The following is a 24,759-nucleotide window of genomic DNA, read 5'->3' on the forward strand; positions in this document are numbered from 1 at the left end:
TCTAAGAATAGGTTGGCTGAAGGCCTGTGGGGATGCTACACAGGCCTTGGTTCTTCCTCAGAGCAGGGGATGGATTTACTGAACTGCCCTTCTGAACTGCCCTACTGAAAGTGCCCTTCAACCATATTTTCATCTGGAATTGTGATCTCTCCAGTAAAGAGACTTTTTAATGCAGATAGACAAATGAAACTGCAAGGCCTTCAGATGAAGTCTGCCTTTATGAAATTCAGTATCTATTATTACTTCTGCTATGGTGGCTGAGAGTCCAATCCTTACCAAATTAATAAAATTATCCACACCTGTTTTGCCATTCAGGAATCTTGGCTTTAATTTCCACTTTTATGGAAGCTATACCTGATGTTTTATTTCTCTAAATTGACTTTCCAAAACCACAAAGCAATTTAAATCTGGATTTTATCCTTGAATGTAATGGTGATTTTAAGTACTGTTGCTCCCCTTAAGCAACAAATGCCTACATATCACACAAGTTAACCTTCCCTGTGATTGCTCTGTATTAATATCTCATTCATTAAACTTGCTCTGTAACCCAGAGTGCCCATTACTATTTTTGCTTGATGTACTTGAGCCACCCCATTCTAGTGGCTTGAATGGGCTGTAATTTAAAAACACCGTGAAATTCTATCTCTGTCATCAAGCTTTATTAAATAAATTTTAAAAATGTTATTCTTGTTTTCTTCATAGGTGAATCTATGGCACTGCTTGCTACTTCATTGTTCATTAAAATAAATAAAAAAGCATCTTCATTTTCTTGCCAGTTGCTTGTGTGATCACACTGTAGCTACTTTCAGCTTCATTTCTCATTGAACTAATTCTTGGAATGAGTGATTGAAAGCCTCATAGTGCTTGTCTGTGTTTTAAATCTTTCTCTCGTGCCATACTTCTTGGCTTTTAACTTCATTGTTTTTACCTAATGCTTCGCTAATGCTCCTTAAAAACACGTATGCTTTCAGAAACTTTATTACTAAATTTATCTTCAGATATTGCCCTGTTCACATCATGCAGTGTTATTTTGCTCATTGACTACTACTTAAGAGGACTGTCAGAGGCGACTGAAAATAATCCAAGGCTGGTGGTAGTCTGGAGGTTTCTGTGCAGCTCTTAATGAACAAAGGCTGTTGGATGAATCATACCTAAGTAAGATGAATAAATTTATTTCAGAAGGTGGAAAAGTACTTGTCTAGGGAGAAACCTTAAAAATTTGGGCAGAGTTTACCTGGGAACAGTAAAATGCACGTGGGAAGTGTAACCCATGCATCAGTGTGTTACGTTGCCCTTTGGAGTCCCATCAGTGGAACGTGGAGCCCCTTCCAAATCCCAGCTAGAAAGCCTTGATGCTTAGCATCCACCTGGTCCACGTTGCAATACAGGACAGTAGTCATGGAGAGAAGATGTCTGAAGAGGACTTACTTCTCCTTTTAAAGGTTCTGGAAGTCTTAGTGGGTATATGACACTGATTATCATGATGAAAGTGGTATTTGAACAGACAGCAGTATCTCAAGTGACAACACATTGATTGCCATACTTTAGAAGGAAAATCTGTGCTTGTTGTTGCTGTTGTAAATAAAACGTAGGCCTGATAAATGATTTTATCTTACCTTCATAGAGCACAGTTAGTGTAATGTAATCTGTAAGGTTACATATGTTGAGTCTTTTAGTTCTGACTAGAATGTACTAAACTGAAATGACTGATCTACAAGCTGAGATCACCCAGATTACTTTAAAATTCATTTTAAAAAATATACCTGTATATTAAGATAGGGAAACCAATTAATTTTTAACCATCAGTCTTGGAAAACACATAATAGGATTTGCATATATTACTGCAAGCACCATGTAAATCAAAATTAAAAGGTATCTCATCTGCTTGTACCTTCATGTGAATTCTTTGACTCAGTGCCACATCTGAAAAAAAAAAAAACAAACAGAAAATACTGTCAAAATTAATAGGCTCAAAAACTGAGCTCTCCTTGAAGAATGAGTTCTTACTGGAATATATATTACAAAGAACTTAGATGTACTCTCTCCATCAGTTTTTGTTGCAGCAGGAGAAAACTACGTCGGAAATCTTTCATTGTCGTCAATAGAAGTGATGCTTCACAGACAGGTGAACATCATGCTTTGCTGTCATAAATTGGAGCCAGGACTTGCAACAGATCTGGCACAGACGGACAGAAGCTCCCTTGTGGCAGCTTATTGCCTTCTTGGTCCTGTTTGTGAGCTTGATGGTCCCCCCACACGTGATCAGTTCTGAGGCAGTGACTAAGCAAACAGGCTGTGTACATAATGCCTTTTGTTGCTGAGAGTCGGTCAAGTGTGCCAATGGGTAACATTTAGAACACCTTTGTAGCTGGAAAACGAAAATCCCATTTAGTGGTGCACTCAAGTCTTTAAAAACCTTTACTTTGATCATGATCATAGCTAGGAGCATTACACCCCAAAGCTCTGGAAGCTGGGTTTGGACAATCCAGCACATCTCTAGTGGGACTTCTTTTCAGCAAGGCTCTGGTCTTAGCAAGCCATATAACACAAAGATCATTTGTCTAAAGCAAGAGTTTTAATAACTTTTAGTTTCGTTCAAGTAACTTGGCAATTCACTTAAAACTATCTTAAATACTGGGGAGCTTTCCAGTTCCAACAGGCAGGCTAAAGAACTGACAGATTCACATCTATGCTGTTAAACTCAATCAGTCGTTTTCAAAAGCTATGCTGCCTTCCAATATGGCAGATGCCAAATTTTTAGGAAGACCTGGGAGAAGCCAACCTGACAGGAAAGTGAGGAAATAGCACCTCCGGACTGACCGACTGCTATCAGTGCTCAACCTGAGTGTTTTGGCCGGCAAGGGGGTGACTTCATCGATACGCAGGGTGATGCAGGAAGAGCACCAAGCTGACTCCATCCCCATTGGAGCGTGGGCACAGGATGAGCTGCATGCACACAGCTGGCGAGAAATCATAGAATCATTAAGGCTGGAAAAGACCACAAGATCATCCAGTCCAATCACCAACCCATGCCCTACATGCCCACTGACCACATCCCTCAGTGCCACATCTCCACGTTTCTTGAAGACCTCCAGGAACGGTGACTCCACCACCTCCCTGGGCAGCCTGTGCCAATGCCTGAGAACTCCTTCTGAGAAGTTTCTGACCAGATCGTGAAGGGCAAGCGAGATGGGGACACAGAAGAGAGAAAGGAGACATCAGCAGTGGGAACCCAGGCACATCCATGGCTGAGCATGAAGACTACAATGCGCTGCATCAGAGCACAGCTTGGTAGACACGCAGCTTCGCATCCACTTAAACTAATTCAAGTCCATGCTGCTGCCGGGGATGCCTCCTGCCCTCACTCCCACCCCCTGCCCTGGCTGCAGGCCCTGCTCCGGGCTCACTTCTCCCTCGAGATCAATGGCATAAGATCAGCATCGCGGGGCCGAGGCAGGAAAGGCAGGTCTACTATTTGGGCAGCTGTGCGGGCCGAGGAAGCCGTGCCTTAAAGCCAATATCCTGTCGCTGACAGCGACCAGCTCTAGATAAATTAATGGAAGAAATGAGAAAACCCGAAGCAGGTAATTACGGAGCTAGCCGGCCTTCGGGCATTGTCCGCCACTTCCCCCGCCGGTGGCCGAGCGTGATTTATGCCCCGCATCATCCCAGAACCGCTGTTTCTGAGCACGTTTTCCAGCCGCGGTCGCGGCGGTCCCTGCCCTCCCCGCGCCGTCCCATCCCCGCGTCCTCGCGGCGCCGCTCCCACGGCAGCCCGGGGCGATGGATTCCTCGCGCTTATCTCTGCGGGCCCACGGCGGGGTGAGGCAGCGCCGCAGTAGCAGCCAGCTGCGAAGTTTAAATTCAAGTTCTCCTAACCGAGAAAGACTCGCAGCCGTTCCACCGGCGGTTACTTTTTAATGCGTTATTAAGGCGAAGTCCCCCGGCGAGTTGCCCCCTCGGCCACCTCCTCCCTGAAAGGCCCAGGGGCGGGCAGCGCCCGGCCGGAGCTCCGGCGACCTGCGGCCCACGCCCGGCCTTTCATCTCCGTCCGCGCGCTCGCAGCCCACCCCGGCGGCCGTCAGTGGAGCTTCTCGGGGCCGGGCGGGGAAGCGGGAGGGGTCGGCCGGGCCCGGCGCGCCGCTGCCCCGCGGAAACTTGTGCGGCAGGAAGGGAGGGCGGGAGCCGGGGAGCAGCTCCTCCTCCTTCTCCTCCTCCCGCGCCCCGGGCCCGGCGGCGCTGGGAGAGGAGCGGCCGCGGCGGGGCCCCATGCGGCGGCCGGGACGGAGCTCTCCGCCGCCGGGCCCCTCCCGTACCGACAGCAGCACTAGGAGCCGCCGATGACCTGGACCAGCAGCATGAGCAGCGGCTACAGCAGCCTGGAGGAGGAGGACTCCGAGGAGTACTTCTTCACCGCCCGCACCTCCTTCTTCAGGAGGCCGCCGGGCAAGACCCGCGCCGCCCCGCAAGTAAGTGCCGAGCGCCGGCTCGGGGCCCGGCCCGCGCCCCACGTGTCCGCCGCTCTCCGAAGGGGCGCCGCGCCTCGGCGCTCGGCGCTCCCCCGCCTGCTCTGGTGTCCCGCGGGCGGCGGGCTGCAGCCTCTGAAATCCCCCCTGAAGGGCTGAACGGGCAGGCTGGGGATGGGGTTAAACGGCGCGTGTGCCCAGCAACGAGTAACCGGCGGAGCCGTGCGCGTCGTGTCGGCGCTGAGTGCGGTGCGTGGCAGCCTGGCTGCCGTCCGGGCGGCGGGGAAGGGCCCTCGGCCGCGGTGGAGTGGTTGAAGTGCTTGGTGGAGATCGGCTGTAAGAGGACTTTGAAGTGAAGAGCTGATTAAAAACAACAAAAACCCGAGCCTTCGTAGTCAGCGCTGAAATGTCCACCTCTAAGGAGGATCTGTGGGCAGAGCAGGGTAAGAGGTGCTGGGGAACTCGGGCAGCCAAGCAAAACTCCCGTCGGGCGAGCAGAACGCTCAGGTTCCTGTCAGCACAGCAGTGGGGCAAACGCTCTGCTCCTTTAGCTGAAGCAGCCCAGCTCCTCTAGTTTGTCTTTTCTGAAGCGCAACGTTTCTTTTTAAGCATGGCTTTATCCTTGGAAGCTGATGAGTCAGTTTTCCATATGCTGGCTCCCTTTCCCTTGCCCCTGCTGCTTGCTCGGACCTCTGGTCAGTGTTTGTACAACTCCTGCTGAGTTTTCCCTGCTGCGTGGCCACTCAGCTAGGGAGTCGGCTGAGCCTGGTGCCCTCTGATCAACCTGTGGGGATTATCAAGAGTCGCGGTTGCCTACAGCCCTTCCCCTAGGTTACGTGCTGCAGAAGCCAACCTAGGTTTCTGTTTCTCCAAGGTTCCACAACTTATTCCTCATTTGTGACTTACTTAAAATTTGAGCCCTGTAACCACCCCTCAGGAAACTCCTGCTCCCGTTTGAGGAAGTGCACGGAGTTTTCTTGAGCTTTGGTTTCCTTCACAGAGTTTGGCAGGGTGCCTGGGCACACCCTCTGCCTACACCTGAGCCTGGGTGCCTTGTGCAGATATCCTGGGACCAGCATTTCACCATGTCGTTGCTGCCTCCCCAGGGTGCTGCTTGCGGTTCCCTTCCAGAGAGGTTATCTCTTTCTCATCCATGTTGAGTTTCAGCTTCCTGTGAATTCTAGTGACTCTGAAAGTTGGCAGGTCCTGCTGAGTGTCCTTGAACTTCATCTGATCTGCTTGGCTGGAGTTGGCTACCACCTGGCCTATATGAAGCAGTGAATGGCTTGGGTTGGAAGGGACCTTAAAACCCACCCTGTTCCAAGCCCCTGCCACGGGCAGGGACATCTCCCATTTTATCAGGTTGCTCAAAGCCCCACCCAACTTGGCCTTGAACATCTCTAGAGTTGGAGTATTCACATCTCTGGGCAGCCTGTGCCAGAGCCTCATTGCCCTCTGAGTAAAGAATTTTTTTCATCAAACCTAGACCAATTCTTTCAGTTTAAAGCCGTTACCCCTTGTCCTGTTGCTCCATGCCCTTGTAAAAAGCTTCTGTCTTTCTTATAACCCCACTGTAAGTAGTGAAAGGCTGCGTTAAAGGTGTCCCTCCTTGCAGAAGAAGATTGCAGTGTCGCAGTGCTGTGTGAACAGATACCTCGCTGCTGCCAGACACTGGGTGGTTGCTGTATAATGGGATGTGAGAGGCCCCAGGTCTTGATTCAGGTCCTAAAAACATGCTTGTTTCTTTGCTTTGTAATGCTGCTGCATGAGTTGTCTTAGCAAGTACTCGTTAAGTAAGTGGTGGATTGTGCAAACATGTAAATCACTGTGTGTGTGATGTTAATGTTCTCAATCAAGGGTGAAGGAAAAACAAAAATTTGATATTCTGGTCTGGTAGTGTTTCCCCAAAGAGTATTGTGGTGAGATGCTGCAGGGTATGTGTTTAAGTACATTTGGGTAGCATGGAACAAATGCATCTGTATTGCTGACTCTGCAGCATCAGAAACACTCAGCTCAATGTTTCTAGTTATAAAGTTATTGCCAGTTGCACTGTGTCTAATGAGTTAGAGAGGAAAGAAAAAAATCCCCAAACAATGCTGAATGTAGATTTCAATAGTCATGTGGCCAGTAAGAGTGAGTTTTCCCTTCCAGCAATAACAATCATAATAAGACTCTTTGTATGTATGAGGATGTTACTTTTGGTTTGTATTTGAGGTTTAGTAAAAAAATGCATACTATGTCCCCTTGAGCAAGGAGGAAAGAGGGGAGCTATTAGTTATTGTTTCTGTGTCTTTCTCAACTATACAGATACTAAGTTTTGCAGGGTATTTTTTTATTCTTGCTGAAGACAAAGTGGTGGCAATTACTTTTATCCTTCTGTCTTAACTCCTCCTTTCTCCTTTTCTCACAGTGGAGAGATTGGTTACAACTTGGAGCTCATGGTTTGCTATGCCTGCAGAACTACCCAGTGGTAGCTCTTGGACTTGTTTTGCATATACTTCAAAGAAAAGAAGGAAAAATGGAAATAAAGTAGCTTTGTGAATTTTTGTCTTCCATTTAATGGAGAGGAATGGTCTTACTTATCTCAGTTTCTATGACTGAGACAGAGTAAATGGATTGATACCAATTCTGATGTAAGAGTTCTGTAATAGTGTCGTTGGGCTTTGCCAAATCTTCTGCAGGATGTGGAAAGATTTGTCTCTTCCTCTCTACCACTTTTAAAAACCTGAAGCATTAAAATGATTACAGAGTGTTGCAGGCAGTGGGGTGTTTTGGGGCTGAGATATTCAGCTTATTTTTTAGTCTTACTGAATTTTACTGTATAGGCAGTGCAGTGGGCTACCAACCCTCCTTTTTTGCAGGAGAAATGAAGGCTAGCAATCCAGCATTTGTAGCTTCATTCAATTAAAGATGCAGACTCAAAGCTGAAAGATCTCAAACCTGAATCTGTGCCTGTGTCACCCAAATACAAGCAACTTTTTTCAACTGGATTAAACTGAACGTGGCCCCTTATTGTGCTCACAGTGACTCATTTACTAAATGAAAAAGGAGGAACTGTAAATATTTTTGTCATGCCAGTGTGACTGCTCATGTGAGGTGAAGTTACCCATGTGCAAAATCTGTAGCAAGATCAGACCCGTGCTTCTGTATGATCAAGCCTTTGGAAGTTGTCCACTCCCTCCGGAGAAAATACCAAAAGATGTTTTTGAAAAGCTTTTGAAAGCTGACCTTTCTCTCTCCCTATTTCATCCCACCAACCCCCATCTTTTCAGGAAAAGTGAAAACAGTCCTGCCTGCTCCTGCACGCCTGGCCATATGTCCGAGGGAAGTGCATCTTCCTGCCCGCGTTCCTGCACTTCCACAGGCCACTTCCACATGCTCTCCCACTCCTAGCAGTATTGATGTAAATCCTCGCCGTTCCCCTCCTCCTTTCTCACACAGCTTGGGGGGTGGTGGCTTTTGAGTACTGCTGTGGGTTAGTTCCCAGCCATGCCTCCCACTGGGAGGCTGCAGGTACCCAGGGAATCCCCTGATGAGATATCTCTTACACAGGAGGCTGCTTCTGGGGAAGTTCTGCTCCAGGAACAGGCAGTGCTGTGCAGGTCATGGGCTCCTGGTTGTTAGGAGAGGACAAATCTTGTGTTCAGCATCCGAGTGCTGAGTGGCGTGCGCACAGAATGGCTGAATTCTGCTGGAAATGCTGTGTAAAATATCATGCAGGTACAAAGTTTGACTTTTGAATGCTGCTGTTCTCTGTAAGAAGAAAAGAAGAACTTTTGTTGTTTATGCTGTTTTATTTACTATTTCACCCAGGGCTCTCTAGAAATGTTAAGAAAAATGCAGTTGCTTCTTGCAGCGGTTTCCAAAGCACACATCTTCCTGCTGCTCCTCAGTCTGTCCTGGCTGCCTTGTGCTCAGTGCTGTCCTTCCCCATTTGAGGTCCAATTTCTGCCTCTTTTCCCATTACTGCTCTTGGTCTTCACAGCTTTTGCACCTCCTGGGCATCCTAACCATGCGCTGTGTCAGGAGCACTACTTCTTGGGGCTCAGCCTTTTGGGGTGCTACCCTGCCTTACCGTTGTTGTTTCCTCTCTCCCCTCTGTGTTTCAGTGGGATTTGCAGGTGTGGTAATGAGAGTGGGAGAGGAAGTTAGTATAAAGAAAGCTGGAAATGGAAGCCGGATGTGAGAGAGCAGAGGAGCCATGCAGAGGAGAGGCAAAAGGCAGTGGGTGAAAGGCTCATCCCAATGAGGTGACCGTCTTGCTCTGCTACCAGTGCAGAAGATTTCTGTCTTTGTTTTCAGTGGATGAGCTGGCAGCCATGTGAAAAACATACTTCTGGGTGCAGAAACCCTTTTTTATATCTGTTCCACATGAGTTTGCACAGTGGCTTGTGGCAATTTCAGTAAGAAGAGAGACAAAAGCACTTTATTTTGGAAGAAAGCAGTTTCTTGGGGTACTGTGCTGTTTGTAACTACTCAAGTGTAGTTGGTGTGGTTCTGTGCTAGCAGTGGCCATTATTAAGAAGTTTCGTGTTGTTTGGTTGTTATAGCTCTTCCTGGGTTTCCTTTCCATAACATTCCCCAGAGAAAACAGCTCTCCTGACGACCAGAACAAATGAGGTTTCTAATTATAGGCTCTGTTTGGAACCAAAGAGGTTAGATTTGTGTTTGACACGTAGTCATGAAGCTTATTTAAAAAATAAAACTAAAAATATCCAGTAATGTGTCTTATTTTATTTTTTTTTTTTAATCCATTTGACAGTTGGTGAATATACACTGTCACAGCTAGATCACTTGAAAGTTAAGGCTTGAAGGAATCAGCAGCATAGAGACTGTGCCTGTTTTAAGGCTTCTTCAGTGTCAGGGTAAACCAGCGGTCTTCGTTTCACTCTCTTGTGCTTCGTCCCACTCCTCTATGAGTGGCTGACACCGTGTTTGTGCCTAAGGAGCTCAGCAGAGCAGGGCTGTTCCCAGCGGAGCCCCAAGCCACTTACCGACGTCTGACAGCCTCTGGAGGTGAGAGGGGATTTATGTGCTTTGCACCAAGGAACACTGGTCGCTTTGCACCAAAGAACGCTGGTTTATCAGCACAGTTGGCTTGTATAGTCATTAATTTATGTTTTGAAGACTTAGCTAAAACATATACTGTTTTTTAGGTATGAAGTGGGGAACTACTAATGCACAAAAATTAAGAAGCAAAGTTTATGTTCTGTCCCAGCAGGAGTTAAAGTCACTGAAACATCTCTTGAGTTCAGCCATCTCAGTGTCCTCAGTACAGCAGCACTGCAGGTACTATTCAGACTGGGTGTCTACTCTTTTTTTTTTTCCTTTAGTCTGTTATATAGTATGAAATATATCTTGGGCAGTATTTCTATGCTAACATAAGATTTTTGGTTCACCAGCAGCGGGCTGCTGGCTCAGTTGTTGATGTTCATTGGAATATCACCAGATAAACACTAGTGGTTTTTTTTTTGTTTTTTTTTTTTGATCATTTCTCTGGGAAGATTAGCCTTTAGTTCACCTACTTGAGCTCTGGGGCACAGTAGCTCTGTATAGGTGTTTTGAGATTGGAGTTCTGGTAATGTAACTGAGTTTGGGATAAAAATGAGGCTTTGTTTGAGTGCAAAAAGGCAGAACTGCTGCAGTTTAAAGCTGCCAGATGTCAGAAAGCATCGGGACCTGTATACCTTATGGATTGGAATGTTTAAATTGAGACTTGTTTAGATGTATGAACAGATGTGCAAGATGCAAGGAGTTCTGTTTAAGTTGAGGAGTCTGGTGAATACAGGAAAGTGTGCTGCAGAGCAACTGAGCTCAGCATCATCTGCATACAGTAAGTAGATTTACAAAGCAACCAACCAACAATTATTTGAAAGGAAGGAGAGGATCTGGTAACCTGTTTTTATCATTTCTTATTTCAACTACATACCTGTGACAAGGATATGAGAAGATATCAGAGAAGATACCATTTTGGAAGAGGTTCTTGCTGACTAATATTTAACCATGGAAAGAGCAAAAATATGAAGATAAATGAAGTAAAAATCAGTACTGCATTTTGTCCCTTATGTGAAATGCCAGCAGCAGCAGCGTTGGATTAACAGTTCTTAGTAAACCGATTAACGGAGGATTTTAAATGAAGCAATAGATCTGTAATGCAGCGTTTGCCAGTGACAATAACCTTGTGAACGAAGCCAAGCAATGTAAGTGTCAGGAAGGGATAAATTAGAGTGATGGATCTCCGTAGTTAAGCTCTCCTCTTACAGACAGGCAGCTGTCTCCACTGACTTCAGCAGCATGTACCCATCAGACCAGAGCTGTGCAATGCGTGCTCTTCCTCCCAGATAGACACCGTGGTGATTTGTGTGTATGGATACATTTATCTGTACATTCAATATTTATTTTTCGGTGTATTTATTGCAGCTTGTCACAGTTAGATGTATACTTTAGATCAAAAGCAGCCTTCCAGTCAGCCACTGTGGATCTCCCAGTCAGCCACTGTGGATCTCCCAGTTTCTACTAGGGAAACTGGAAAAAAAGAAAAGACGGATCAGGATATTAATACATGGTTTTAAAATAGGGCTACTAAGATGGAGAAGGGGCTGGAGAGCAAGGTATATGAGGAGCAGCTGAGGTCCCTGGGTGTGTTCAGCGCCGAGCAGAGGAGCTGAGGGGAGGCCTGATGGCGGCTGCAGCTCCGCACAGGGAGCGGAGGGGCAGCGCTGAGCTCTGTTCTGTGTGACAGCGACAGGGCCCGAGGGAACGGCATGGAGCTGTGTCAGGGGAGGGGCAGCTGGGGGTTGGGGACAGGGTCTGTACCGGAGGGCGGTGGGCATGGAACGGGCTGCCCAGGGCTGTGGGCATGGCCCCAAGTGCTGGAGCTCAAGGAGAGTTTGGACAATGTTCTAAGACATGGGGTTTAGTTTTGAATGATGCTGCATGGAGCTGGAGTGGACTCAGTTCCTTCCAGCTAAGGTTATTCTATGACTATTTATTATTTAATATTATAGATTTATAGAATACACACCAATATATATATTTTATATTTCTGCTCTCAGAAAGTGGGATCATTCTGTACATTTTGAGAACCACATTCAGGAAAGTCCTAAAACCAGTGCATCCCACAGACTTGAAGGGAACACCCTGGTGTGACTGAAGCTGGTCAGCATGCTTTTATCCAGTGCAGTTTGAGCCCTGCTGTGTCGTGGGTTTGTGTTTGTGTAGGTGCCTGTAACGAAGCACACAGTCCTGTAGGCAGGTACAAATTGACTTGGGATAAGTAATTGTCCTTTTTAGTTTTTGTTTTTTGTTGTACTTGTTCTTTTGCAAGGCTGATGAAATACTGCAGTCAGTTTTGAGGAGAGTACTTCCTTTGTGGACATATATTTGGCTGTGTGAAGTAGCCACGTGTGATTTATGTAGCAATTAAGACCGTTTTCTAGTTACTAATCTGTGTGTGAGCTGGAGTGGAATTTGTGCTCTCTTACACAGAGGTATGTTTGCTGTGCTGGAAATAATATTAAGAGCAGCAGTGGTGCCTTGGCCTGGTTGAGGAAGTCTCAGGTGGCAGTGCTGCTCACGTGAGATCACTTACCGTGTGCTGCTGATGGCTTCTCAGTCTCACTCTTCATCTGGGAAATTCTGATGATTCCATGTGAAATAATTGTGGAAAATGGTGTCTGCGTTTCTTTTAGAAATTATATACAGTAGTAGAGTAGAAAATCATTGGCTGTATGTGCAGGAACAAATTATAAAGTAAGTTTATTGTCTGTAATCATTTATAGTCATCCCTGTTGTCCCTAATTAGGATTGCATTTCTTGTTTTCTGTCCTGTACTTCATCCCCAGGTGTGTGCAGGTACATGGATGTGCAGTCTAGCCATGCTATACATTTCCCCACAGTACACTTGCTGTACTTTATATTTGTGGCATCAGATCCATGTACTCTTTTTAAAGCCAGATTAGTAATAACAAAAACTGAAGATCAAATTCTGCTCTGGCTGAAGATAGTATTTGTTTAATAGCTAAGTAAATGTTTAATCTTATTTCCAAAGAAGCAGATGTGGTCATGATTTGGCTTGTCCCTTTTGGGACAGGTTGTATTGGTTAATAGTGCAGAAGTATCTTAACACTTCTATTGATGGATTGTAACCTTTTTTGTAGAGGGCTTCCTCTCAGCCACTTCCTATGCGTAATTGTGCCTCAGATCATGATAGCCTGCCAACATGGGAGAGTTTAGTTTAGAAGTTTTATTTAGATCATGATTTTTTCTTCCTTGCTCTCTGCTGAAGATTTCTGCTCGCCAGGAACAAAACATGAAGATCTTGCTGTTTGGTCCACAGGTGGCTTGATTTAGTATGTTCTCTTACAGATATACCAGCTAACATTATGAGGGTTGTTTTGTTGTTGTTATTCTGAGTTAATCATTTAATTGCAAAGCATCTTCATAGTTCGTTTGAAAAGCATCTGGGAAAGCTATGTGAACTCTAGCAACTGCACCAGGTATTTCAGTGTGACTCAGAGCTGATGTCTGCATATTCTTTGGCACTGCGTAAAAAATTAAAAGTATGGTGATTGCATGTTGTGTATTGGGAGAATTGACCTGCGTTTTTGTCCTGGTGTCTGAAATGAAGAACTTCAGTGTTCAGTGCCACTGAGATCAGCGTTAAGTCAGTGCAGCTTTTTTGTGTGTGTGTGACAGATGCAGTTTGCATTGAGTATTATGATTTTTAATAGGTTATTATTGATGTATGCAAAGATTCTGTAGTGTAGGCATAGACAGGCATCTTATGTTACCCTTTATGAAATTTATTTTCATGTGTGGCTCTGGTTAGCTTGCTGATTGTAGCAAGAAGTACACATGGTGGGTAACCTGGGCTGTGCCTGGAGAGCTCAGCAGACTGTGCCACGGCCAGCTTCAGGAACCGGTCCTCTGGCTGCACAGGCATAGTTAGTCCCTTGTTCTGTTACTCTGCATGCGTTCTTACCTTAGAAATGCTCTCCCTACTGCTTTCCAACAGAAGCATTAAAAAAAGTCTGTTCACATTTGTGCACGTGGGAGCGATGCCTTGTGTCCTGGACAGAAATGGGCTGTTCAATCAAAAGTTGACACTTGCTGCCTCACATGCCATTCACAAAGGCTGGCATCAGAAGAATCCCAAACACACATGGGAGAATCACTTGTGCAGATGGCCTGGTATGAGCAGTAGTCAGACTGCTGTGTAATCTGCAGAAAAGTACTCTGTCTTATGAAGGAGGACTTAATATTTCATTATGTCATGATATTCCCAGCTTGCACAGAGCCTGTTTTAGCAAAGCATCACTTGACAGTGTCTACATAAAATGTAACCTTGTAACTCTAAAATACTTAAAAATGTAAGGGTTTGTGAGCTGATTTTGGTGTGAAATCTAATAGAAAGAAGTTTCTAGTTTTTGCATCAATTATCAGGCTGGGTTAAAATAATCAAAATGCCTAACGTGATATTCAGGGGGCCCTCAAAGGTGAATTAAGAATACACCTTTTTTCCTTTCAAAGAATATGCAGTGTGGGATGATGACTAATGGCAGGAGTCCTAATCAACTCCTTCTGTAATGAAAACCATTTAACTGCTGCTAGAGAGCTGTTAAGTGTATCTCAGCACCTGAGGGGATGGGTTCACAGTAGCTGGAAAAGATATTTTCACGTAGTTGCACCACTGTGGAGTTCAGTCTGGAATTTCTTTTTGTATTTGCCAACATGATTTAGTTATTTCCATGAGAAAACGACACTTAAGATACCATTGAATTGCTTTAGCTGTTTTTTGGTTCACCAAAGTGGTTGGATGCTAACGGTGGTCTGAGCTTCTGGATGTGGTCAGATACACCTCTGAAGTAGGCCATCACATTGTTTTTAGCTGCATTTTTCTATTCTCATTGAATTAAGTGCATAAAGAAAGAGTTGCTTTCCCTAAGTTTATTTCTAATGGCTCCATGACTGACAGTATAAAAAAAGAATTCCTCTACATAATTTTCTTTTGTTCTTCAGGCTCCTGGCCACGTGGGAAACTGTTTTATTCTTTGGGATACACATTACTTTCTCTTGTGCTTTTAGTGTGAGACTTGCTTGCACTGCTGTGGTTTGTACCAGAATTGCTGACAAGTGTAAATACCTTCTCTCAACATACCCATCTAAGCTGCAAAATATTGCATTGGGGTCTGACTTGGCCTTCATGGGAACAAGTTTGTTTTCACAGAATTTGAAAAAAGGTATTAGTGTTCAGCTGACCATGTTATCCATTCTGCTGAACTTCTGTCAGGCCCTGATTTGTGTGGAAGGTATTTTACAGTGTTTTAAAATGAATAAAAAATAAAGCACAACTGATATAGAACCACCATCTTTTAATCAAAGTGGACTGAAGAATGTTTTCTGCAAGATTTTAAATTTTCTACCACAGTTTCATTTTTTTTTTTTCCTGAAAAAACTACGTAGACTGTGTAAGTAAAGAAATAAAAAAAAAAAAAAAAAGAAAAACTGGGGCGTGCCCTTTCCTCTACCTTAAGCCTATGTGCAGAGGGACTTCTCAAGATGGATTTGAGATCTGAAGTTTTTTGTCACCCTGGTTCCAAAACCTTGGTCTTCTATAAAATGAAGCAGACAGCTGATGTACTTAGCTCGGTGAGACTTTAAATTGTGCATTAGGCTGAGTGCTAATTAGCCAGCACACAGAATGGACAGTTCTTCTGCCTTAGGGCTTCTGCCTTAAGCCCTAATCACAGCATGCACAACATTGTCCTTGCTAAACATCAGATTTTCAGGTGAAAAGAAAACCCAATGACACTTCATAGGTCAATGGATGTCAAATATGAAGTGGCTTGGATGCTAGGGGTGCATTGCATCAGGATTTCCTCTTTTGTCTATTAAATCATAGGGCGATGGTCAGTGCCTTGACATTATGACAGCCCATTTGTTATAAAATATAGGGAAAGTAATGCCTGATTTATGCATTTCTCAAGTTGTGAATGAGAATGAAGGTGTCTGTTAAACAATAGCAGTACAGAAATATCCAGCTGTCAGAAAATCAAGCAAGTTCTTGCGAAACATAGCAGGTGGTGCAAATGCAAATCAGTTTAACTTCTCTTTGATCATGGAATCACAAGGAGGTTCCTTGGGAGGCTAATCCTGTGCTTTGTCACCAGATGCTTTGTGCTCACCTGTGCTCCTGAGCTGGGTTTTCAGTGACTGAAGCTCTTGGCAAAACACTGCTGTTTTGGCTTGCTCCCATCGCTTGGTTTGTTATTCAGCTGCCAGTGCTGAGTGTGCTAATGGCAGCAGTGGCAGCATGAAAGCCTCTTTGGAGCAGTGTTGGATCTGCTGAGTTGAGTTCTGAGGTAAACTTCATTTTTCTTCTCATAATGGGCATGCTGGAAAGAGTCATTCCCCTTCAGCAGCTTCAGGGACTGTCCTGGCAAAGACCCTTAACATAGTGATCATAGCAAGAGTTTGAGCATTTCAGATACTCACGTGTTCCATTGCTTCTCCAAAACAGAGGTGTTAAGATACCTTAGCAGGACTAGCAATGGGTTTAAGTGAGTCATAAACGTTTCCAATGGATCAGAAATTGCAAAATCCTTTAATGTATTTCTGTCTTCCACTTATGGCATGCATCTGCCTGGTCGTGGAAATAAATTTATTAGAGCATAATTAGGTATAATTAATAATATCACAAGTTATTTTGTTTTATGGAGAGAATTGGTGGGTTTGTCTAAGTTGGCAGCTGCTGTTGATTCAGTTGCATGTTCACATGATAGGAGGCTTATCTCAAGATGTGGGAACATGATTGTTTATACTGTACTATAAGGTTGGTATTATGTGAAGTGGAACATCAAAGCAGTTTCTGATTCTCTGAACTTTAAAACTCACAGCTGATTTAATTAAAAAAAAAAAAAATTAAAAGCAACATTTTTCTCCACCCACTAAAACAGACCCCAAGTGTTCTTCAAAGCATATTTAGTTTTAATAGCTTGCTGATTTCTTCCCTGAGGCGTTTTTGAAGTTCCAGTTACCACCGGAATATGAAGATGTAGCTTTGAATTGTGAAGATAATAGACCATTAAGAGGCGTTTGCCTCTTAAGATGACAAAATGGCATGCTCTGTAGAAGCAGAAATAGCCAATAAGCCTGATGATATTTCCTGTAACACTCAAAAGTTCATGGCAAACTTCTTTGTGATTCATAACTTGAAATTGCTCTTGAAGCAGCTTGGTGAAATGCATCTTTAAGTGTGTTGGTATGCCACTCTTGCTTTCCCCCTTGCCTCAAAATTGAATCAGGGATGATTAAAATGAGCTTGCTTAAAGCCTTTGTGGCTCATGTCAGAAAAATCTCATGATGTGTAAGACAGCTTTGTGCTTTGTGAGCACATTTTATGGAGAATTTTAGGTAGGTGCTCTGTGATATGTGCCTGGATTTAACATCTTACTTAAATAAGTAATAATTCATATGTTTTCATCGTGAGAGATAGATGTAGAAGATAGAGGAGGAAAAAAAAAACAACAAACATCTTTCTGCAGGTGTTTCACATTTGGTGGTAACTGTGGCAGTAACGAGAGACAACAGAGCAGTGTTAATTATTTGAAGAATTATAACAATATTTGTTGTTGGTAGTAGCACTGGCATTTCGTTATCGTGCGGGTGTGAAGCACTGCAGTGTAATAAGTGCAGTCAATTGAACTGCAGCACTGTTCTCTGAGTTTGGGAAGGAACTGCTTTTTTAGGTATTTCCAGATAATGTTTCTCTCTCTTCCCCTATCCTCTCAGTGCTGCCTTCCCATAGGGATGCAGACTTTGACCTGATTGTTCCCAATACTTAAAAGGTAAGCAAAAAAATTTGAAATATTGCGGTGATGCCCTACTGAAACTGTGAACTGGAATTCCATTTTCTTTCAAACATGTACAAAGATGTACTTCCCTGAGTAGCACTTGCTCTGTTCCCTCTTTGTTCTTCACACCATGGGGTTTTATGACTTACTATGTATTCTTAAAAATTCTTCTAACTCTTATGCTAGTCAGCATGGGTTATCTGTAGTTATCTGTTCAGTATATAGCTTTTTCTTTCAAATTCTTATCTTCACCATCACCTCCACTTTTGTTGAAGTGTATGTGTACAAAATGTTTTGGTAAAAACTTGGCAAATTAGAGGTAAGCTGGTTATCAAGACGCAGCCAAAGTCAGAGCACAAGCCTGATGTGCAGCTCTTGGGGGTACTCTTCTTGTTTGGACATTTTGTAGAGGGGGCTGAGCACTGCCAGTTATCCATTCTCCAAGACTCATCCCATGAACTGAGAACAAATGATGTCTCACAGGATAAAAGTGTTATGGAGCAATTCATAGAATCATAGAATGGCCTGGGTTGAAAAGGACCACAGTGATCATCAACTTACAACCTCCCTGCTATTTCCAGGGTCACCAACCACCAGACCAGGTTGCCCAGAGCCACATCCAGCCTGGCCTTGAGTGCCTCCAGGGATGGGGCATCCACAACCTCCTTGGGCAACCTGTTCCAGTGCATCACCACCTTCTGAGTGAAAAATTTCCTCCTAATATCTAACCTAAACCTCCCCGTCTCAGTTTAAAACCATTCCCCTTGTCCTATCACTATCAATCCATGTAAACAGCTGTTCTTCCTCCTGTTTATATGTTGCCTTCAAGTACTGGAAGGAACTTCATCCTACTGGAAAGAAATTCATCCTACTTCTGTTGATTGTGTCCTCTAACATCTTGGCAACACACCTAAAACGCAAATGTGGCAGGTCTAGGGTTATTTTAGAGCATGGTTGCCATCACTTGAGCAGAGGGTGTGGTTTCACTGCAGTGTTAGTTTAATTAAGTTAGTTTTAAGGCAGACCCATTCCTTGAACCAGCTTGCTGTGTGGCTGCATGAGGAGCTGTGCTGGTGCAAGTGGCTGAAGGAATGCACAGGTGGGGAGGGTGGGACCTCAGGAAGCCCCATCTGGGCTTGTCTTACCTGGCAGAGCTGTGCTTTGGGATTGCTCCAAGGAAGAGCCTCAGCAGAAGCTGCAGGGAGGATGTGCCTTGGAGTGCTGGGATGGATTTCTTAACTACGTGCTCAATAGAAATGCTTAGGGTAAGCAGAAGTTGGAAAAGTTTGTTTGTTTTAAATATATAGGAGATAATGAAAAGAGATAAGGAGAAAGTAGTATAATTTACTAAGTGGGAAAAATTGCTTATGCTTTAAGCTGTGACAAAGTAGGAAATGGAAAAGGACTGCAGTGTGAACTTGGATTTACTTGCAGATTTCTGATGCTAAAAATGAATGTATTTGTGTATTTTTAGCTTTTCATATTTTCTGTGGCTCTGGATTCCTCTCTTAATTGTTCCCTAAAACACACTTTATAGACCAGTTCATCCATTTAGAGGATAAGGTTGAGGGCGTTGTTTTAAATGTGTCAAAATACATTTCAAATATCATGCCAGCCCTGAAAGTGGATTTTTATTGTGTAGCACTCTTTCCTGTGTTTTAAAAACTGCGGGGAAGTTCCTTTGCTTGACAGTTCTGGAGTGGGAGAAGGTTGGCATGGCTTTATTAATCTACTTGACGAATGTATCATCAGTATCATTTCCATGCCAGTTTGTAACAAGTCTTAGAGCTTAAACTTTTAGTAATTATTACAGAAATCAACTTTGTGCCTTGATTTAACTGTTGTATATTGGACTTTATTGGTTATAGCATATCTCCCCTGAGACAGGTTTAGGTTAGATATTAGGAGGAAGTTTTTCACTCAGAAGGTGGTGACGCACTGGAACAGGTTGCCCAAGGAGGTTGTGGATGCCCCATCCCTGGAGGCACTCAAGGCCAGGCTGGATGTGGCTCTGGGCAGCCTGGTCTGGTGGTTGGCGACCCTGCACATAGCAGGGAGGTTGTAAGTTGATGATCATTGTGGTCCTTTTCAACCCAGGCCATTCTATGATTCTATGAATTAGGAATATTTTCCCAAGTGTAGGCAACTTTTTGGATGCTACTACTGCTCTAGGAAAACATATCTTCTCCTGAGTAAAAGACATGAGAGAAGTGCAGGTGAAAAAGAAGCTACTGCTGTGGAAGTGGAAACTCTGCAGGGCAGTAGGTGTAGGACCACTGAAAGGGGAGAAGGCTGGCTAAAGGTAAGCCTTCTACCTTTCACTGACCACAAACATTTGAGCCTGATGGCTCCTGACTGTTTAATCATTTATTTTGTTCGTTTCAAAGAGGGAGAGCATCACTTGGTAAGCTTCTGATCAGACTGTAAGGCAACTGTACCGCTCTTCTTTTCCCTTTTTTTTTTTTTTTTTTTTTTTGTCTGGCAAGACTGGAGATGAAAAATAGAACTAATATAGTCAGGGTCATGGGAAATACTGTAGCTGTACATGCTATCAGTATAAGAAAATACAAAGTTTAAAAATATACACAAAGTGATACCTCATTATTTGACAGCTTGGATCTAGTCTCTTACTTTGGTTGTTTTAGACATGAGATTCTCCTCCATTCCTTGCTCTCTTAGGTGAGTGAGTTCTTTTGACAAATACACGAATCTGCTCCAGGTGCTTTGTTTAAAACAAGTAGGGAGTGAGCGGACTGGGTGCCACCAGCAGGAACAGGAGGACCAAGCACTGTCTGACACTGCTGAGCCCTGAGAGCATTTGGAGGGCTGTCTCTTTTCTAACAGTCTCAGAGCTCAACCTGTAGATAAATATAATGCAGAGGGTCACAGAGGAAGGGAATAGAAACTTAGACATAAATACAATGAATTTCGGTTCTGACAATTAGTAATATCCCCTAGGAGTTAATTGTGAAGGCCCTTGTGTTTTATTGAGAGCTGAGAAATGGAGCACTGACCATCAGCAGCCTCCGAAGTGCGTGCGTGTGTCAAGCCTTCTTGGGACTCAGCATATCCTGGTCAGGGTGAGGAGACCTGGAGAAGTCACCTGGTCCTGGCCTCTTCCTTCTTCTCTGTTCCAGCTCTTCCCTGTCCCAGTTCTGAGCCTCACTCCATGCAGTAGCTGTGTGAAGAGTTAAACATCCTCTCTAGACAAAGGGGACAATGTCATTGGAGTAGATGCAGCCTGGAGCCCACTTGTGTGTAGTTTTGGCTGCCTGGTGTGACCTCTGCTCCCATCCCTGTGCATCATGCCAATACCAGCAAGGGGGGAGGCTGGCAGGGGATTTGCTGCCCCAGCTGTGCAGCATTGCAGAGGGCTTTGGCAGGTTGGTTAGGAAAACAAGGAAACTGTGAGAGCCTGGGCAGGTGGAGGATGTTGTCAGTACTGTAAGCCAGGTGTTGGCTGTGCTCTGGTTTGTGATGCAGAGGGCTGAGATGGTATGGGAACGTATGGCTGAGAAGGTATGGAGCCCTGCCTCTCCAATGAAGGGAGGCCAGGGAGCTGGAGAGCAGGGAAGAAAGATGGCTTAGGGAGCTCCTGTTTGGAACTGGAGCAGAGGCTTACATGGAAACGTGAGGCTCTGGACAGCTGAACTCAGCAATTTTGGTGTCTGGATGAGGTGGTGTAGGGCAACGTTGCAGGTGATGGGTTGGTGGGAGCTCTGAAACAGTGCAGGAAAGCTGGATGGTGGGTAGGAGCCATGAATCTCTGCTATCCAAACACTAGCACTTAAACAAGAGCAGCTTACATATAAGAAAAGGTGTTTGTTGTTTTTGTTGTTGTTGTTGCTTGTATTTATTTACAGTCATTTCTCCTCTACTGCCTGTTTTGTTTTCATTTATGTCAGGACTGACTGAGTTGGCTTTGAGCTCAAATCAATCAATCTTTATTATTTTATGTGTTCCTTTACATCTCTTTCTTCATGGCAGTAATGACTGAAGAGATCCAAAAAAAAAAAAAAAAAGAAAACCTGGTTGTGCATCATTTTTCAGATGATGCTTACTAATAGCACTTAGCAAACATCTGTTAAGCAAGCCTTTTCATAAACACTGACACTGGGTAATTATTAACTGTAAATCCCTCGGTTTTGACTGCTCTTCTCTGGGGTTTGAAGACAGTTGCTGATAATAGATAGGTTGTTAAAATATTTTTCCATGCTGAAGTCTGGCAACCCCACTCTAATACTGATCCCTTGACTTCTTTGCAGGTTGCAGGGAATATTCAGAGTTCAGGTGTCATTTCATGCTGACCTTGGAGCTCCTTTTATCAGACTACAGCCAGGCTGGAACCCAGCTGCTTTTTTCCAGAAGGCTTTAGGGTGCTTTGGCTGTCCTTCAGAGAGCTTGTATGAAATTAAATGTAGAAAGAAATGATATTTTTTTTGTTTTTAAGGTAACGCACCAGAGTACACTAAGTACTGTGGTATTTAAAGCTTGAATGTTGGCATACAGCAATATTCTATGGAAGTGAGTAAAATATGGAAAATTGTAAGGCTGCTGTCCACTAACTGAACTTTTTGTATTGCTTGATTGCCAGTAAAAAGGAAGAAGGGAAAAAAACAACCATCATTTGATTTTTTTGCTAGACAGACAAATGCAGGCCAGTTGCATGAAAGTGTTTGCTCTGGCACCATTCATTGCTTATGAGAGTCTTTGCTTATGACCTGAATTCTGGGACAGTGTCCAAGCCTTCTGCAGTCTGGAGTGCTTATCTCTTGCATTCTTTTTTATTATTCTGCACAGCAGAATTCACAGACCTACTTAGCAAATGCCCGTGCAGTGGTAGCTCTGTGTCCCGTTTCAAATTCTCTCTCTTCTGCTACAAAGGATATGCAATTAAATCTCCCCTTTCAAGGAGGTTCTGGTCTTCAGTTCCTGTTTGTTCTTATGTCTTGAGCCTTGATGGTGTCTTCTTTTCTTCTGATGTGAAAGTCTACATGATGATACAGCGTGCTCATTTTAAGGTGACTTATCATCTTGCATTTGTCTCTGGGAGGAAGATTAATTCACTGAGCAAAATAAATCGCTCTCTGGTTTTATTTGAATACTTGAGAAGTTTGCAGAGGTGCATGTGAAACTTTTGTGATTTTGTGTCCAATTCTAGATATAACAATAGCCTTTTTTAATAAACTGTTACATTGGTGTTTCTGACCCTCTGAAGCTAACTTCTTATGGTGACAAGAAAGTCATTTGATATATCTGTGGTGTTTTGAAGGGTTGTTGGTTAATGCCTGGAGAAGCTGAAAGCTGTTTGTGCTTGGAACAAGTTGAGTGTAAGAGCAGATGGCAGAAATACAGTTGATTTTGCACTGTCTTTAACTGTGACAGACAGAGCTTTGGCTGTGGCGTGCAGCTGCTTCAAAATCAATCGTTGCTTGGATAGAAGGATAACTGAGGATCACACAAACTGTCCTCATTTGCTGTTGACAGTAGGATCTTCAAGTTCTCCTGGCTGCCCGTTTTTTAGCTCTGTTTTCTAGAGCAGCAAGACTTCTGCAGCCCATCCCTATCTTAAACATGGGACATCTTTGCTCGGTTCTCACAAAGTGATGGGGACACACAAAGTTCCCACAGATTTTCCATAAAGCCATGAGCAGGTTTTGCAGAGACCGTGACAGTGCTCCAACCAAAAGAACTGCAGCAGTGGCAGCAGGTATCATGCCAGGCATAAAGGAATCTACCTGAGAGAAGCTCTGCAGCTTCATACAGAGGAAAAATACTTCAGTCCCAGCTTGCCTCTTTGTAGCCATCCATGTGAAAGTCTTCCAGTGCTTAGTTTACATGAGACCATAGTAAACTAGGCTTTGTTAGTTCATTTGTACAGGCTTCTTGCTTTTTTTGCTGCCCTTGAGCAGATACTGGAGGAGTTTCCATTACTAAGTGGAGCTGATGCTGTCTCTGACCTTGGATCATTTGAGTCAGAAAGTGTTTTTAGAACAGCCTTGCTTTTTTAGAACAAAGCAGGACCTGAGAGTTTTTCAGGGTTCAGTAAATAACCCTGTGTTCCTGTGGCCAACAGCGGCTTGGGCTGTTCATGCAGGGACTATGGCAGGAGCACTGTCTGCAGTTTCTATTTCTGCTTGCATCTCTAGGCCTCGTCCGTCTTCTCCCCTCTGGTGCAGGTGGCAGGAGGAGCTGAATCCCACAGCAGTGCTGTGCTGCTGCCAGCTGAGGGAGGAATGAGCATCCTGTGCATGGTGAGGTGCTCCCATGTGAGGTTTGGCAGGCTTCTAGCTCTTGCCCCTGACCCTCCAGCTCCTGCCCAGCTAGGGAGCGCGGCCTGCCTTTGAATTCAGTCCTGGAGAGCCGGGAATGCTCCTGGTGAATGGCACTTGACAGTAATGTTTTACCAAACATATTTGTATTTCATGAAGTACAGAAGTTACCCCTTTCTTCTCCTTTCCCACTGGTCCTTGATGTCCTTCCTGGCCCAGTTCGCCCCGCAGTACTTCTCTGGGCTGGAGTGCTGCTGGGCCCCATGTAGGGCTGCGGGGTGGCTTCAGCTGGGAGCCCTTGGGGTGGCTGTGTCGGCACTGGGCTGAATCTGGCAGGATTAACAAATGCCTGCTTTCCACTAACCATTCTGATCACAAGGCGAAGAAAAAAAGACAGATACACCTTTCATGAGTTTATAAACCTCAAAGGATTTGGCTTTCTTTTCAAGCAGGCAGCTGACTTTTGATTCCATGCTTTTGCTTTCCTTTCCTCAGTGCTCTTCCCTGACTTTAGAACTTTCATGTGATATTGGAGATGATTTCCAATAAGGAGTGGTATTTAGGGATGGTTTTTGGAAGGGAGGTGCTTTGTTTCCGGAGGACTGATTCTCTGGAGCAGCTCAGACTGTTCTCAGTCCTTGGTGTTAGGAACAACCCGTGATTACCTTGTGGGAATGATCTGCGTGCAGATCCTTTCCTCCATGAATGGTGGAGATCAAAGGACTTCAACAGACCAGTTACCTCCAGGTGAAGCAAACCTTGGAAAATCCTGTGTGAAGAAAATCAAATCCATCTTCAATCCTAATCACAGCAATCTTTTAAAGCAAAGAGAATGAGTTGTCTCTGTCTTTGCAAATATCTGACCTGAGTAAAACTTTATCATTCTTTTCAGCAATTGATGTAGGAGGGACAGAATTGAAAACGTTGTTTACAAGCAAATATATGAAAGGTCCTTCTCTTTAATGCAATCTTGTATATTTTAAAAGGACAAAAAAACCCCCAAAGCCATCATTTTGCAGTTCATGTATAATGTAGGGTTTAGCTGTAAAGCCATAGTCTCTGTGTCAGAGCAAAGGATGCTGTTTTTTTTCTCCTCTTCACTGCTTTTGCCACTTCCATCTTTGGAAAGCAGGATTTCTTTTGAGCTCTTTGTTATTGTAAGAGGGT

General features: G+C 44.2%; 1 protein-coding gene and 1 long non-coding RNA gene across 2 annotated transcripts in view; one reads left to right on the forward strand and one right to left on the reverse strand.

The window, feature by feature from the left end:
* Positions 1 to 1,156: 1,156 nt before the first annotated feature.
* LOC146545248 (uncharacterized) lies at positions 1,157 to 4,032 on the reverse strand. The gene is made up of 2 exons (XR_014882370.1): positions 2,023 to 4,032; positions 1,157 to 1,923 (listed from the first exon to the last, which is right to left on the reverse strand). It is a non-coding gene; the product is annotated as an uncharacterized LOC146545248 (long non-coding RNA).
* Positions 4,033 to 4,188: 156 nt separating this feature from the next.
* The window catches only part of LOC100544895 (ras association domain-containing protein 3), a 51,680-nt gene continuing 31,109 nt past the window's right edge, over positions 4,189 to 24,759 (forward strand). Inside the window, exon 1 of the mRNA XM_085220508.1 lies at positions 4,189 to 4,469. Coding sequence (XP_085076634.1) covers positions 4,341 to 4,469 — 129 coding nt within the window. The 5' untranslated portion in view covers positions 4,189 to 4,340. The remainder of the gene's footprint in view (positions 4,470 to 24,759) is intronic.

The sequence above is a fragment of the Meleagris gallopavo genome, chromosome 1 (assembly GCF_905368555.1).
Source record: "Meleagris gallopavo chromosome 1, MGAL_WU_HG_1.1, whole genome shotgun sequence".
Taxonomy (NCBI): Eukaryota; Metazoa; Chordata; class Aves; order Galliformes; family Phasianidae; genus Meleagris; species Meleagris gallopavo.